General features: G+C 39.9%; 1 protein-coding gene and 1 long non-coding RNA gene across 2 annotated transcripts; one reads left to right on the forward strand and one right to left on the reverse strand.

The window, feature by feature from the left end:
- Positions 1-495: 495 nt before the first annotated feature.
- On the reverse strand, positions 496-15,235 carry CSRP3 (cysteine and glycine rich protein 3). The gene is made up of 6 exons (XM_017826793.1): positions 14,927-15,235; positions 8,693-8,824; positions 4,540-4,708; positions 3,032-3,167; positions 2,262-2,355; positions 496-1,170 (listed from the first exon to the last, which is right to left on the reverse strand). Exons 1-6 carry the CDS (start codon positions 15,192-15,194, stop codon positions 1,091-1,093), a joined length of 879 nt encoding a protein of 292 aa, XP_017682282.1. The 5' UTR covers positions 15,195-15,235; the 3' UTR covers positions 496-1,090.
- LOC108503118 lies at positions 2,440-10,770 on the forward strand. Its single transcript, XR_001876727.1, has 7 exons — positions 2,440-2,492; positions 5,349-5,536; positions 6,710-6,823; positions 7,786-7,976; positions 8,110-8,235; positions 8,648-8,819; positions 10,316-10,770. It is a non-coding gene; the product is annotated as an uncharacterized LOC108503118 (long non-coding RNA).
- Positions 15,236-17,204: the final 1,969 nt, after the last annotated feature.

Raw genomic sequence — 17,204 nt, forward strand, 5'->3', positions numbered from 1 at the left:
GAGCTTTCATACTTCTAAGTGCATTTTTGCAGACTGAAATAGATTCAAGGGGCATGTGACCAGTGAGGTTTTTAAGAGCAAGTAGGCACAAAACCATAAGAGAAAGCCTGACTCTGCCTTATGTTTTCCACGTATATGCCCTGTTAGTGTATGAAAATGGGTAAGTTCATGATGAAAAATAGCAAGATAAATAAAAAGAGGGAATTATTCCCAGCTGCATGCATAGATCTTTAATGGCTAATGTCGGCCAAGAAAAGGCTACAGTGTCAGTCTGGAAGGGCCACTTGGACACTGTGGTGTGAATATAACTCAAAGTTGGTAGCAATGAAAACCAACAGGGAAAGAGATCAAGGTCAGAAAATTAAATGCCGTCTAGAACTGACAACATAAGAGTCAAGTAGTGCGATGAAACACAATTCTTGTAGTGAAGAAATGGGAGATTTCATTTATCTTGAAATCTGCAACATTGTAGAATGTAAAAGCAGAAGCAAATTCAAATGGAAATAATGTGAAGCAGTAAGTACTTTATTGTAGCTTGAAAACAGACAGTAACAAAACTTACAACATTGCATTCTAGGAAAGTTTTGTTTTTCTTTGATAGAAAGAATTTCAAACCCTTTTTAATTGTCTCAAAGTGAATAACCTCTACCTTGTCACAACACAAAATGCCAACACGTTCAAAACACATCTAGGAGATTGGTAGGAATAGAGTAACATGGTGGACAAAGGAAAATACAGTCTAACTCGAACACTCAGACCCTGCACTCCATAAGGTATCTCTATGGGACACTAAGCTGAATCTAAAACTCCAATCTAAAATGTGCTAAATACTAGTTTAAGAAGCAATAATATTACACAAGGGTTTTTTGTCTTTGTTTACTGTAAAACAGACATGAACCTTCTTTTATCACTGTACCTTTTTAATCTAATCTAAGAATTTAAGGTATAAGCTCACAAATTCTTCCTGCAAGGTAGAAAATCTTGCCCAAATGCCCTATGTTCTTAGCAATATATGATGTTTAATGTTTTACTTGACAGCTATCACTTGGTGGCATCAACATCAATTAGAGACTGTTGCATCCACTTCTTCTCATTCACATTCTTTCTTTTCCACTTGAGTGAGGCCACCAAACCCAATTCCTTTGGGACCAAAATTTTTTGCATAGCAAACTGCAAAAGAAGGAGGGGAGGATAAATGTTTTTGAATTCTAAATGTTCTCAGGTAGGGGTAAATGTCTTTTGGTTTTAGTTTTTAGATCACTACCAAATTTAAGTTAATAAAAGGAAGGAAATCTGAAATAGCTTATTTCCCACAAATGTTGGCAGGTTTTAGTAGTGAAACTGAAATCACATATTTGAATTACACAAAAGTCACATCTGGTGATCTCAAAAAAATTAGGAAACTAACTGTAGATTTAAGATCTAAGTAATGTTTTTATTAAAGCTACTTTCCTGTCTGAAAATACTCGGTAAAACTTGGTCTGGTGAGTAATTCAGGCTGAGTAATGAGTCAGTAGTTTTCCAGGAGGTAAAAGAACTGGAGCATAGTTCTGAAACTATTGATGAGCATTTAAACCATTCCATTTGAACCGTGTATTGGTAAGTGTGTGCATAGTTTTTTATCACAGCTCTGCTAAGGAAGTAGTAATGGTCAGCATGTTTCTCCTGATGTGGTGATTTGATCACTTGTGGCTGACAAACTGTACCCAAAGTCACAGAACTTCAATATTCTTCTTTAGGGCTCTCTATAAAGTTTAGCTTGGGATATAAAACCTTGGCATATTTTTCCCCCATAAGGTGTTTCTGAGAGTCAAGTGAAGTCTGTGAACTTTCAGAATTTGAGAACATCTAGATGTATAATTTAGCATCAATGCATTATCTTCTGTGCTACCAATACAGTGGAAGTATCTTTAATTGTCAAGAATTCCAGATGACCTCTGCAGATCTGTATCTATGTGGATTTTTTATTTTAGTGAGTGAGATGGTGCAGGTACAAGAGCCTGCCCAGCAGAGATGGCCAATGTTCTGTTAAAAGATCTGAAGGTAGATCTGAGAGATATTTGTAGAAAAATTACAGCATTAAACTTTAAATGTTAATAGTATAAGCTGCAATTGCAATGTTACCACGGCTCTTTGCTTTGCTTTCAGAAAGTTGTTAAAAAAAAGATAAAATTAAATTTCCTGAAGTTGGTTTTCCTAGGTCTAAAGAGACTAATTTTAGATTGACTCAGTAACCCAGTTCAGCTCTCTGGAACTCTCACCTTTACAGTAGAGCTCTCCATCTTTGTCTGTAACATTCGTGGATTCTAAACTCTTCCCACAAATAGCGCAGCGGAAACACATCTTGTGCCAAGGCTGAGGAGATGAAGACAATTCATTGTATATTACAGAAAGTGCACAGGTACAAGAAATGAAGAACTACTGCTTTTTACAGTGTGAAAAGGTTAAAATCTTTTTGTTGATCTCGTGGCTTCCATTTTTAATCATTCCAGGTTAGTCTTATTTCAGTTACTTTATTGTGCCATGTGAAGAGTTACCGAGTGACTTTGTTATTGATGCACAGTTATTAATGGAGGTCTAGTAAAAAGCAGGGAGCAGGGAGTGCCCTTATTTTGGGCACTTCTTCAGTGTGCAGAGATCATATTCTAGTGGGAGTTCCTTGAGCAGAGAGCTTTGCATGTCATTTGAGAAAGGCTTCTGTTTTTCTAGTTACAGAATCTCTTTAATGTATCTGTAATTGCCACTACAAATAAATGTTTATACATATCCCCCAAAGGTGGAGGAAGAGCCAGGCTGTACAGTAGTCAGGGGTTGTTCTTCAGACATCAATAAGAAGGGAAAAGTTGGAGAAGGTTTACAAAAGGCACATGATTTTTAGACCTGAAAGTACATCCCACTCAAGCAATTTGCTGCTTCATGTTTTCTTCATCGAGACTATGAATGAAAATTTAAATGATCAAGGACCTATTAGCCACAGTTTATCACCATTATAAAACTATGTTTTGTTTCTAGTGCTGAAGTAACTACTTACTTTTCCTCCTCCCATGATCTTCTCTGCAGCATACACTGATTTGCCACAACGGGGACATTTATCCACGTCTACCATCTTTTTGGCAAACTTTGAAGCATTAGTTGGTGTAGAAGGGCGAGCAGGCTTTGGTGACCCCCTAAAACACAAGGTTTCAGTGCTTTTTAAATGCTGCTTCAAATGTTACCTACCTTAGAAAAAGTATTTAATGGGTTTTTTGGTAAGGGATGAAAAATACTGAATTGCCGTTCTCTGATGTGCAAACTGGGGATAAAAAAGGGGAAAATCAAAGTATTCTAGTGAATTCTGTGTTGTGTGATGGAAAAGCTGGTACTGTAAGCTCTGATGTTGCCTGTTCTGGGCTGAGTGCATAGAGTTGACAGCAGCCAAATGCAGAAAAGATTGCATTTAATGAAAAGTGAAAGTAAAAAACAACTTTGTTTTATGGAAAAGCAAGAGGGAAAATACAAGCAGAAGACCACTCTCCTTTATAACTGGCTGTCTGCTGTTACTCAATGAGTAGAAAATAAAAATACGTATTTTTGCATACAGATGTTTCATTAGGCAGTGAAACATTTGGACAAGGGAATTGGGGTTTTTACCTGGCCCAGGGTCAAAAGCACGTCAGAAAAGTAGCTTTGCTTTGTGTTTCTGGACATTGTGTATTATGAGTTTATGCTTAAAACCTTTCACAGAATGATTTCTGAATTACTGGATTGTTGGACTGCAACAGGTCATTATATCTACAGGATGTGACAGTTTTTGATGCAGAACTAATAATGGCTTCATATCGCACAAGGAGCCACATTTGAATACATTGTTTAAGCTTTTATTCCCTACATGGCATATTGGTTAATTGGTTTCCTTATAGTTATACCAGAAGGAAGCATTGCTGATTTGGAAATGTGCAGCTTTGAGAGTCATAAAAAAAAAATCCTGTAAAAATGTATTGTCAGAGCTAATTATGCGTTTTTGGAAGATGGTATCCCATTAGAATTCCTTTGTTCAAACACATTCTCAGTGTGTTTGTGAGTGCTATTAAAGCCACAGGAAGGATTTAGGAATGTTATTTCCCCCACTGAGAGGAGAGCTAGCAGTATGTGGTAGTGTGATTATTTCTCTAAGAGTAAAACCAAACTGGATTTTAGCCTCTGACAGGAAAAAAAAAATATATATTTTCTCGTTTTCTACAGTGAATGTGACTTTACCACTGTGCTACAAATGACAGCATACAATTGCAGTGGATATTTACAGCTGTGGTGGCATATAAAGGCTACTTCTGCACAATAATTGCCTATTGAAGGAGAAAATAATTTGTAAAGAAGGCTTAAAGAGACTGAGCATCATTAAAAACTGGTAAATTACTGTGTCCCTGGAAGGAAAGGGTGTAGGAAAGTCTGATCTGCTGCTTACGCTGGATGTTGTTATGGAAACAGAAGAAAATGTCTAAAATACCCTGCTAAGAGACAAGTAGGACCAGAGAAAGGTGCTGTCAGTAGGGTTTGACTCACTGTTGCAGGTTCAAGCCCAGGTGGTCACCAGTGTCAGTGCTGAGGCATCCAGCCCCCTGTCCAAAGCCAACACCTTTGGGACCGTATTTTCTCCCGTAACAGGTTTTGCAGTAGATTTCGGATTCGTGAGCTGCCACTGTGGTGCTGTCCAGAGCTTTCCTGCAGGCCACTGGATACAGGCAGAGAGAGGCATCTATCAACATTTGTGTTTTCAAAGTTGAATTCGTGTGGTTCAGAGTAGTTACATTTAGTGGTTATGTTTTGTTTACCTTTAAAAATATAGGAAAAGGAGTTGGTCAGTATACAACTTGACTGGGCTGTTCCTAAAATAGGTGTGTGCACACAACATGTTCCTCTTTTGCCTCTCTGAAGTTATACTGTAGCCCCAGGGAAATCATTGGCTTGTCAAGGCAATTTGTCTAGATCTGTGATGTTAAGATGGATTCGAGATAACAATCCTAAACTCCCAAACCTTAAAAAAGGGGGGAAAGGAGATTGCAGGGGTGTTGACTCCACTGAGCATCTGGACCTTTCAAAATATTCTTTCTGAGTCTGTGGTGGCTTTCTCAGCTCAGCCCAAGCTATTTTGATGACGTTTGTTTCTAAAAGAGGCTATAGTATAATACCATGTCCAGAGTCAGGTAGGATATGTTGGTTTGGGTTTTTTTTAATATTATTTGTTTGTTCAAGCTGTGGCACCAAGGCAAAGGAAGTAAATCTCAGCTCCATTAGACTTCCTCTGGGATGACAGGAGTATGACTAAAACCGTTCCCAAAACAGAGACCTCTTACAAGTCGTGTTTGTTACAGAGAAATATGGCTTGGCTTAGCTCACTAGGAAAGATCTGAGAGACTTTTGGACAGAAGATGCCATAGGAATGCCCAGCTTTCACCAGGGAATACAAGTTATGTCCTCTGCAGCACTACTTTAAACCAAGCCTCAACTTGGACGGACTAGAAGCTACTGAGTGCTAACAGCTGCTTATTTGGGGATCTTGGTAAGTGAGTATCTGTTTTGAGAAATACAAGGCACACCCAGAGCTAACTGGTGTTGCTGAGATGAGTTCCAAGTGTGGCTATTTTCATGGAGTGGGCATGGAAGCTCATTACTCTCTCACAGTTCTTTGCTTATCTGAAACCTGGTCAGCGTTTAGAGTTTAAATTCTGTTACTGGATCAGTGGATCCCCTTGGTGCTTATGCATAGAAATGGGACAATAATGAATGGAGAAAAAACCAGTAGCTACACTCCTCAGCTACTTGTCAGCTGCTTGTTCCACTCTGGGAGCTTGGTGTGAGAAAACCTCCACCCCACTGAGAGAGGAAGAAGCTCTCAATTCAGAGAGCCTGTAGAAAACCAGGATTTTCTAGGATGCTAAAAAATTAATATTTCTACACTTCTTACGAAGTCAACAGTGGTTGATAGAGGCAAAAGAAAAAAAAGCTAAAGCCTTCTCTCCAGCTTCCTTTGAGCAAGTACATGTCCTGCAGAGGGCATACCAGTCATGCATGAACTGTGGATAGCTTGGAAAATCAAGTTACTTAGTTCATGTATGCACCAGAAAGGTGTGAAATACAGAAGTATTGAAAGTGGCTGGAAGTGCAAGCTCTAGAGGAGCCAGCTGAGGGCTTGATTAGTCCCTTGCCCATCTGTTTATTTTAAGTATCCTCCTGTTGGTCAAATTCATCCACCTCAGGTAATTTAAGCCAATACTGGAATCTCTGCGGCTTTAATTATAGAATACCTGGAATGGTTTGGGTTGGAAGGGACTTTAAAGATCATCCAGTTCCAACCCCCTGCCATGGACAGAGACACCTTCTGCTAAAGTACTACTTATGTGTCCCCAGCCCTCTGCTTATCTTTGGCTTTCCTCCTCCCTGTACTGCATAGAGAGGAAAATGTTTTGCAAAGACCTTTATAGTTAATAGAGATAAAATGAAGGGCTTCTGTAAATGTGTGAATCTGATCTCCTCGTGCGACAGTCTCTTCTGCTTCGAGATGGTAATTAAGTTTGCTAAGGGAGTTAAGGGCCGATGGAAACTCTAGCAGCAGATAAAATGTTTCTATTTCTGGTACCTCAGGGATAGAGTATCAATTCACCACAACAGATGGAGCAGAAGCCCTTGAAGTGCTATTGTTGAAATAGCTTTGAGACCTGTCATTTGCCAACAGATCCTGGTCACCCTCTGGCACTGAGGAGACTCAGGTTGACAGTGTGAGATCCTGCCAAATGTCCCTCACAGCTGCAGTTTGAGTAAAACCTGACAGGGAAACAACAATCTGCAGGTAAAGAGCAGCATGGGAAGTAGAGATTGTTGGAAAGAGGTTTCTCTCTCATAATGTTTGTAGGGCAAAACTATGGAGCGAAGAGAGTGTGATTTATAGTTTAGCTTGTCTGATTCTTCCTGTGTTAACAGATTGCTTTGAATTGTTTATAATTTTGCTGAAATTGAACTCTTTGGTTGAAAACTACAGATCTGTTTTGTATGGTCAAATATTATGTAAAATATATGATATATTTGAAATATTTTTAATATTGAAATATAGAAAAGCTCAGCTAAACAGGTTAACTCTTTCCATACCTGAGGTTACATTGGGGAGGATTGGTTTCCTTCTGTCAAGAAATGAAATCCTATAATTGGTTCATAGAAAAGCCCATTAATGTGATACATGATCCTGAGGCATCCAGAGCTGCTGAATAGTGTGTGTGAATCACGGTAAAAGTAAAGCCAATTAACATACCTCTCATATGCCAGCTGGGCTTAGATGCATCTTTACTTTTTGACCTTAAACGTATTTCTTATGGGAATACTTTTTTTGGTATCTAACCTATTAATAAGTTAGCTCAGACTTACAACCACAAGGGGAAGATAAAGTAAAATAAAAAATCCACAACAAAATACACAACCAACCAACCAACCAAAAAAGCCACCAAAACAAACCAAACTGTTGACAGAATGTAACATATATATATTGTTTATCATGAACCACTTAAAAAAAAATCACTTATACTAAGAATGAAATTTAAACTTGATAAATATTATTAACTATGTTCTGTTAGGATAGATGCTTATTTTTATTAGTTTCTCTGATATTTAGTATTAATTGTTATAAGCAGAACATGGAAGCAATAAGAAGGCACTAGTTGAGACTGAGATTTTTTCTTTTACCTTTCTGTAAGAATTGGTTGAAAGTTGTCATATAACTGAAAAGCTTTTGAAGGAATTCTTTCTTATTCTGCCTTTTAGGCATCAATTGCAGGGCACTTGGAGAAAGCCAAGTAAACTCCAGTGTGTCCTTTGAACTTATTCTGCATTGACTGCACCATGTCAGCTAAGTGTGTTATAGCCTCATGCCTCAAATAAGAAGTCTCTTTCCATCTGGGAAAAGAGGGTGAAAAATTGGATTCAATGGCTTCAATGGAATTCATACTACAAAGGTACTAAATCTCAAGCATTGTCTGCAAAATAAACTCTTCATCTACTTTTAGTTCTTAGCAAATTGTTTGCTCTCCCTCCACAAAGGGCAAACAGAGCTGAACTGATACCTTCTCTCTGATTTTTTTTTTTAAGTGCTAACTCATCTGCAGAGAAAACAAGATTTCTGGAAGCCATCTGCCAAACATCACAGTTGAGTGTGGGAGGGAAAGAGCAAATGAAAGTGAACTACATGAAATATGGGGGGGGAAAGAGACTAAGGTAAGTGCAGAGTGTTGGTTGGAGGTTTTGATGCCCCCGGGTTGCTGTCTTCCAGCTTTTCTGTGTGAAATGGATTAATGTAAGGACTCACTGTCAAAGTAGTCATCTCCTCTAACAGCCTAATAAGACATCCTTCTGTCTGATGAGTGTTTGTTTAGTTCTGCTGGACTTTTTAACTTGAAGCAAACCTGTAATATGCCAAATTGTGGGACAGAGGGGAAGGGTATCTTGGAGGTGGGCCATGATACCATGATCCTGCAGCACTTGAGTGTCCCTAACAAAAACCATCTAATGCTTGGAAAGAGAAAAGCCAGGAGCCCAAGATGCAGATTGCTTGGGGTAAAGGGCTAGAAAACTGCCTGCAAAGTAATACAAAAGTAAATGTACTAGAATTGATGCAACATTTATACAGAACTATGGGGATGTTGTGAAGTTGAACCAGTGTAGCCCAGCTTACTGCAGAGGAAGCAGGACTTGTGGAAGCTCCTTCCATTGCACTGGATTTCCTCAGCGTGGTACACGGTCTTTTCACAGGCACCACATTTGGCTCCACCCCCCCAGTTTGGCATCCCTGTCTCTGAGAGGTAACCTAGAAAATCAAATTGCAAAGTGAATTATTTTAAACAGAACAGCTTGATTTTTTTAAAAAAAGTTATTATATTTTCCCCCCCTCTCCAGTCAATTGCTCTTGCATACTTGCAATGTACTACCCATGGGTGAAGGAGCTACCCTGGTGCTTTAGGGGCATGGACAGTCCAAATCCTCTGTCCTGTGTGACCTTCTCTTGTAAATAAGGCTATTCTTTAGCTTAGTATATTGTGATGGTAAATACGTGAAATGATTGTGAGGTGTATCAGTGAAAAAGTGCTAATACCACTGAAATTTCTTCTGGAGAAGTGGATCTAGGATTTATTTTCCATCAAATAGTCATTTACTTTTAGTCCTGCCCTCCTCTGTACCCCAGCGTAGCCTTTTCCCCTCAGTTTTTGCTTAGTGTGTGTTGATCTGATTTTTGAGGCAAATTTTAATGGAGGCTAGCAAATACTTTGGAGCTTTACTGGAGTGAAGCAAAAATCTGGACAGTATTTGGCATTAAATTTTCTACAGAACAGCTTCCTACCTTGACTCTCTGTTAACAGGTAGACTAGTTATACCTCTCCAAAGCAAGTGCTGCTTCATCCAGTACCCCATAAGCTGCCTTGGTCACACATTCTTTGCCAGTATGATATTTTTTTATACAATTCATACCTGGATAATTCCACCTTGAAGTTTAACAAGGGCACTTTAAGAGGACACATCAATAGAAACAAGTTGTTGCTTTTCTGAATTCCTCATGAGAATTCAGAAGGTCCCCAGCTGCAAGGTCCCTGTGCTGCACAGCCATCGCAAGGTAATAATACATAGGTTCCTAAGGTAGGTTTCTTTCTTTCTTTTTCAATTGTTTTTGAAATGTAAACATAAGGGAAAAGAAGAGCAGTGGTTGCTGTTGGTTGCTGTTGTAGTGACTGTTGAAGTGACTTGGCCAAGGTCACAGGAGGGCATTGTGAGGGGCAGGAGCCCAGCTCAGGTGGCCTGATGGCTCAGTGCCCTTCCTGATGATTGTGCTATCACACATCAGAAACAAGCCCAGCCCTCAGGCTGCCCTTCTGTTTTCTTGTTTGAGTCATCATTTCTGGAAAGACTGGGATGTCATCTTGTCACCTGCACATCATATTATCAAGCTCCTGGCACAGGCCTTCCTTCTCCTTCTTGGAAAACCAGTCACCTTCTTATTATAGTTATTTTGAAGCCTGCTTGTGCTATTTGTGTTTGATTAAATTCACCATAAGATACTTTCAACTAAGAAAAGGGTTTTGAACACTGAATCAGGCCTGCCACCTGAGAATTTTCTTCTAAGATCAAGTGAGAGATAGACGGGAGTTTAGAGTGCTGTAAGTCACAGTGGTGATGTAACATAAGCCAGTATTTTCAATTACTTGCATATTAGACTAATATTTTACTATATATTCACACTGGACACTAATGTCCCCTGCTTATCATCATCGTAGTGACTTCTGTTCTGTAATCTTCTGAATTTCAGAATGAAATGAACAATGTCTACGTGCCAGCTCTGCAGCCTGAAGGGAATTCTTTCTGACAACTAATACCAAAAATCCTACAATGGTATAAGAATCTGTCCAGCAAAAGGAAGGTGGCATGAGAGTGTGTGCACACACTGAAGCCATAGCACTGGAGACATGGCAATGTGAGCAGGTTTTACAGTCAGTGTTTGATAACAGTGCAGGTACCAGCACATCCAAACCTCTCTGCCTTAGCACAGCAATGATTAGTATCTCTTTAACCCCGTGTAATTAAATAGTCACTATTGTGACTGGTACCTGTGGTAGACAGCACACCTGTCATCCTCATGCAGGGTCCAATCTCCCCTCCTCTTTGTGAGGCTGAGTTGTGCTCAGCTGAACACCCTCCCCAGCTCAGTCAGCCCAGTCCTTTGCTGTAACACAGCAGCACCATCGTTAATCTCTTCCAGACCCTCTCAGCTCTCTTGGGAGGCTGCTCATGGACTGCTGTGGCAGTTCCAAAACAGTAATGATGCAAAAAGGAAAAGAAAACTCATCTTTCCTCTAATTCTGTTTATCTGGTGTAATGAGTAAGAAGCATAAACCTAATGTAGATGAAATAAGAAACAAAACTAATTGCATGCAAGAAACATATAGTGGATTTGATCCCTCTCACTCAGTGAAGCCTTTACTGAACAGCACTGCTAAATTCTTTTTTCATTTATTTTAAATGTGAGATAAAGGCACAGAGAGAAATCTTTCATGTAAATAGAATCTTATTCCACCATTCTATATTTTCTTCTATTTTTAAAGTACTTTCATATTGGTGCCATTTTCTCTTATGAAAATAGTTCAAGTGATGCTTCAAGTGTTTTAAAAGAAGGAAGAGAGACTGGGTATAACAATCAGTTTTGTGACACTTTCTTGAAAATTAAAATGAGATTTTTGTGTTCCCTTTCAAATCAGGTTTCCAGTGGAATCCCTTCCCAGCTGAGGCAGCACTGGTAGCTGCCAGGGAGGTTTGTACCTCTGGTCTCTGTAAAGCTATTTGTGCTGTGTTAGTTCCCCTCAAAGGCACACCAAGAATCTCTGTCTTTGGCAATGGGATAGTTGTTGGAAAGTAGCTCCAATTACATCATTAGCTGAAGGGGGGAAAATAATCTCTTAAAAAGTCTGATAATGTGTGATAGTGAACCTTGTGCTGTCAGGGGCCATGGTTAGAGCTCTCAGAAGAACCATTGTCCCTGAGGCTAATTATAGTAACATGACTGGGCATGCATACACATTTTCCATGTTTTCTTGGCATCACCTGATGGGAAGCTGTAGGAGGAAGAAGAAAGTCACAGTAAAACTACAAGGATGGCAGGGGAAGAACAGCCATGTGTGCCACGATGTCTGCACTGGCTGGAGTAACAGCTGGGTGAGGTACCAGGGCAGGTCCTGTCCTTGCTTTGATCATCTCTCTGGACACTGAACTGCAGTGCCATCCCTGTGGATGGTGCCTGTGCAAATAAAGTCCACAAGGTACATGGCATTCAGTGTTTTCTACTCGTCTAAATTATAAATGACGGATAAATCTCCATCTTCACAATGTACAAATAGAACTCAGTCTCCCACTTGTTATCAGAAAAAAATATACCCAAAATCTTCACATAATTTCATTAGATGTCAGTATCTAAATCCCCATGAAATTCCCTGAATTTAGTTGTCTTAATCTGATTAACTTGCAGTGTTTGCTCACCACATGGTGCTTACATTCTGGTGATCTAGTGGGAAGTAGAGTGGACTCATCCTAAATGTAATAAATGTGTTTATTTATTATTAAATAAACTTTTGAGTGTTAGTACTGCAACATGTAGGCGCACTCACGGTACTGTTAAACTGGAAGAGTGTTCTTGAACTTGCTCTGTTACTATTCAGCAGCTTGTATTGTTCCTCAAAATGCAGTTACTATATGGAGTAGAATTTATACACAAGATATGCAGCCAGGGATACGTGCCTCCCGTTATTTAGAGCTTATATCACAGCTATATGGGCCAGACTTGGAGCAAGGGAGCCTTTGAAGTGTTTGTGTGCTCTGCACAGGCATGAAAACATTGTGAGCCGTCTTCTTTTGGGCTCTTAGTCATACTGTACAAATCTAGGTGTCACATCACTGTCACAGAGTGTCTTACTCTAATCAAAGTGCTATTGATAAGAATATAACCCAAAAATATATTTAGATCCACTGATCTCAATGGGTGGTGGACACAGTACCGGCCTGATGCAGTTGTGTAGAGGAGTAAAATGTAGTGCAAGTGCCAGACAGTGCTGCAGGTGAAAAAAGTCTTGAAAGTAGTTTTGGTGCTTCCATTCTAAACACAAAGTTTTGCCTTTTACATGCTCATGTATTTGACAGTCTGGAGCTCAGGCCTTATCTGAACGGGCTGCAGAAGTTGTGTACTGTGTGGCTGGGAGGATTATCTCTGGTGCCACATATGCTACAGGATGGCTTTGAAGGGGATAAACAGAATGGGAAATATTGGTCTTTGTGAGCACTGGTAGTAGAATTGCTGAATGTGGACTGGTGGGTAGGATATGCCTTCCATCTCTCTCCATTTTAGTCTCAGCTACATGCTTGGTCTAGAATCAAAGAATACCAATGCCTTACCTAATGAATAAGCAGTAATGGTATCAAATCTAAATATCCCTGTCTACACTGACATACAAGTATTAAGGCTGCATTTGAAATTCTTTTCCCCACTGAAGTCTGTAGGAGATGCCAATGCAGCCAGGACTTCATTCTGGTATCTAATCACAGCTTTGCTGTGACCTGTCCTGTGACCACCAGTGACTCATTTGATGTCCTCAGTGTTACGCCCCCACAAGTACTGGGGGGGTAACGATATATCTCTTCCTTTATACAGTAGCAATAAAATGCTGCTCTAGTTTCTCTCTTTCACTGCAACTAACACTCATGGGGAGGTTTTATCTCTCTCTGTTGGTCTGCAGTGCAAGGCACAATTCCTTCCACTGCATCTCGAACAGCCTGAAGGTGTTTCTGTCGAAATCCAATCCCTTGCAGAACGAGTTCTCTCTCAGCAGGACAGATTCACAACAGAGGAAACATTTGTGTTTGAAAGTTGACCTCTTTTAATGAAGATGTGATATTGTTTATACTCCTACTTCTTCTGATTCATTCAGTGGACTTTGGATACAGGTAAATTTTAAGTTTATTAGTTAGGTGTCATACCTTGAGCTTCCACCATGATCTCATAATGATTAGCATTTTCCCTTCATTTCTGCAGTAAAGCAACACATAGAAATCAAGCGGTGGGAGTTCCGACACCGACACAAGAAAGTAAAAATTGATTTTGCATTGACACCGGTCACCCTAAGTTACACACTCCTTTTGAAACAAAAGATTTTAACTGGCATGATATGAGGCATGTGCTGTGTGTAGCTGATAGTTTCCCATTGCTTTCATCTCTGTTCTTCCAAATTATCTATTATTTTCTAGCATAGGGATGCCACATTTCTTTTGAAACTTCCTTGATTTACACTTTTGCAGAAATTTAAGTTTGCATCTCCAAAAAATATGGTATCCTGACAAGGTACTTCATTCATCCTACAAGTAGGACAAGGTACTTCATTCTGACTTAAAAACCAGTGACACCCCCCACTCACATATTTGTAAATATGTACTTAGAGTTCAGTTTGATCCATGTGGCTGTGGAAAGCTGCATCCTGCTGTACAAATGTCCCATTCCTTTTTTCAGACCTAATCCTGGGCTATCGGCTTTCACTTTTCATTCCATGAGATCCTTCTCTAAATCCTTTTCTGTGCACTAAGTCTTTTAAGTGCCAAGTAAAGCTATTACCTACTTTGAAATAGCACTGTGATGATTAAGACACAGAATTATTTTATCCACATACAAGCCCTATTCTTTGAAAAGCTTTGTACCTAAGGGTAAAATTATTTCAAAGGAAAAACATGTATTTATTTATTTACTTATTTAAATTATTGGGGCTTTTCTGAAGACTTGACCAATCACACTCTCTTGTAATGCTTGAGTGATGGATGTGGGAATAATTCTTTCATCCTGCATCCAGTTATCTAGCCATTTTCTTCCAAGTCTGCATAGAAGTTTTCTTCCTATTTGATATAAAACCAGCTGGTCACTAATACTAAATATTTTGAAGTTTTGGGGGATGCTGTTTTGGTTTTTTTACTTCTAAAATCCTATTAACTGAGAAATCATGAAAGCACCCAAATTTATATGCTTTGTACATATGCTTTTTAAAACCGAATCGTTTGTGGAAAAATAATTCAGTAGCTTTGAAACACAATTTTTAAGCACTTCTGAAAATTCTGTTATCCAGCCTTTCATAGTCAAAATGAGTGTCTGTAACGAGGATCCCCACAACTCTGTTCTTGCAACACCAGTAGCTACTCCCCAGGCTGAAAAGTCCAGAAGAATCTCTTATGAGGTGGCTACTCCAAACCTAAAATACTGCTCTCAGCTCTGCAGGAATCATGCTTCTGTACTATGCCTGCACATTTTTCTTTGTTAAGCAACCACCTATTAGGAAAAAATTGCCCAAACCCTTGTATCAGACAGTCTTGGCAGAACCCGCTGGACGCAACTTACCAGAGTTGCTTGAAGTGTCTCCCTCTTTCCTTAGGTCTCTAAGAGTTGGAACAGGAGGGTCCCTGCACTCCTTAAATGCAGTGACCACCACTGTCAGCCCTATAAGCTGGGAGGGGAGGGGAATGAGAGTTTCAGGGATCTGAGCAATGCCATTGCTATCACCAAGCTGAAAATAACCTCTGACAAAAGCCTGGCATTTTGTTCCCCCATGTCCACTTGTGAGTAGGTGGACAACAATGCAGCCCCTTGGATTACACCTAAAGGACATTCCTGACTGCAGCCTAACAGATCAGAAATAAAGATTAAAGTTTTATAGTTACTCTCCTGCATTGCTTAAATGTGAATCATGAAATAACAGTCCTTTGAAATGAGGATTTAGTTATTAATGGTCACATTGCCAATATTAAATTGTTAAAAATAATAATAAATCAAAACCTGTTTGCAGCACCCCCTGGAACACAACATTTGTAACCCAAAAAGCATTTAATTCTGTAGTTCATGATTTGATAGATACAACTAGTTTGCCTTCTAGGATACAGGGAATTATGCTTTTCAGTGTAATCTTTCATTTTTTTACTGTTTTTCGGCATTAAGATGGTTTGTTAATATGTATAATATTTAGTCTGTCTGATAACTGCAGTTATATTTGCCATGCCTGATCAGTCCCTTGGAAATGGATGATGCTACAGATGTGTTAGAGAGGTGAGCAATAAAGTATGAAGCACTTAAAATTCACTTTTTACAAGGTTTTATTTTACAGGCTTTAAAGCTTTAGATGCCAATTCTTATTTTCTATTGGGATGCCTGAATTTAGCAACTTTGTTTGGCATCATGGACTTCACTGTGTGTGAAAGGACCAAACCCTTTACAGCCCAGGGGTTAAACACCAGAACTCTGAAGCCAAAATTCTCAGGGAATTTCATGGGAGTGTAAGGAAATTAAATACCAAATCCACATCAGACTTTAGGATTTTAGGGGTCTGTTTGCTCAGGCTGCTATGCAAACTCTTAGGAGCCTATACATCCATTTGCTTTTGAGTCAGGCAAGGATTTTATAATGCAGAGACAGATCCTTGGTGTAAAGTTGAAGGACTGTATTTTCTTAAGCAGGAGAGCCATTTTTGGTCATTCCCCCTGAGTAGTTAATTGGACTCTTCTGCCTGTGTCAGATAATTCCAAATGCAGAGGGGACAGTGCAGTGTGTGTGGGATTGTGGCAGTTTGAGCCACATTAGAAATCTAAAAATCCAATTTCCAGGCTTCCCCCCACCCCTTCCCACAATTTATACTAACACTGGAGAGAAACTTTCAGGCCAGAGGCTTCTATAGGGGGAAGGGGAAGTATATACATTTATTTACACAAATAAATATACTGTACAACCAGTTATGGTGATCAATATGGCCAAGGCTGAGATGTTTCAGGGAGTCCTTGTATCTTTTCTTCGGGGCTCCTCTCATGCGGTAGCCAGTGGCAAGTTCACCATAGAGCAGGATCTTAGGGAGGCGGTGGTCCTTCATCCTTGAGACGTGCCCTGCCCAGCGCAGCTGCATTCTCAGTAACATGGCCTCAATACTTGTGACAGCTGCTTGCTCTAGAACAGGTGATTCATGTTAGGATGCCTAACATTTGAGAGTGCTGAACCTTCTGTAACCTTCACTCATGTTTTATATATCGTGTCCTTGGATGGATTTGCACCGTAACCAACTGCAGGGAAATCTGCAGAGAAAGATTTTGCCCCCAAAATATGTCTTTTCCCTTTGAATTTGGCAGAGTATTTAAGGGGAAAAATGCAGCTGAACAACCTTTAGTTTTCCTGGTGTTGGGTGTTGCTTAATTTCTGTACTACTGTGTGCCCCTGTGAGGAAGTGCATTGTTGAGAGGGTCTTAATAGCTCCAAGGAGCAGTTGGCATTTCATATAATCCCTGCTCAACTGTGATTAGCAGGACCCCGGATTGGAAGAACAGGCTTGCAACATGCAACTGGAGCTGCACATGCATGAACTGAGTCAAGGCAGGGATTAAGAAGCTCTGCTCAGAGAAGTGGAACTCAGTGAATCAAAAGCAAAGCAAGTCTGAGGAGTAGAGGAACTTTCCAGGAGGACATCAGGTGCTCAGGCCACGTTCAAAGGAAGGTGAGGCAGGTGGGAAAAGGGGTCCTTTGAGCAGCTTTTCAGCTTGCAAAATGAACAATCAAAAGGAAAGGTCCCAGCGAAAAAGCAACTGTAGTCACAGGAGGCAGGGGACACTGGACAGCATGTCAGAATGTATGCTCAGCTTTT

Source organism: Lepidothrix coronata, unplaced genomic scaffold (genome assembly GCF_001604755.1).
Source record: "Lepidothrix coronata isolate B3197 unplaced genomic scaffold, Lepidothrix_coronata-1.0 Scaffold130, whole genome shotgun sequence".
NCBI classification, from domain to species: domain Eukaryota; kingdom Metazoa; phylum Chordata; class Aves; order Passeriformes; family Pipridae; genus Lepidothrix; species Lepidothrix coronata.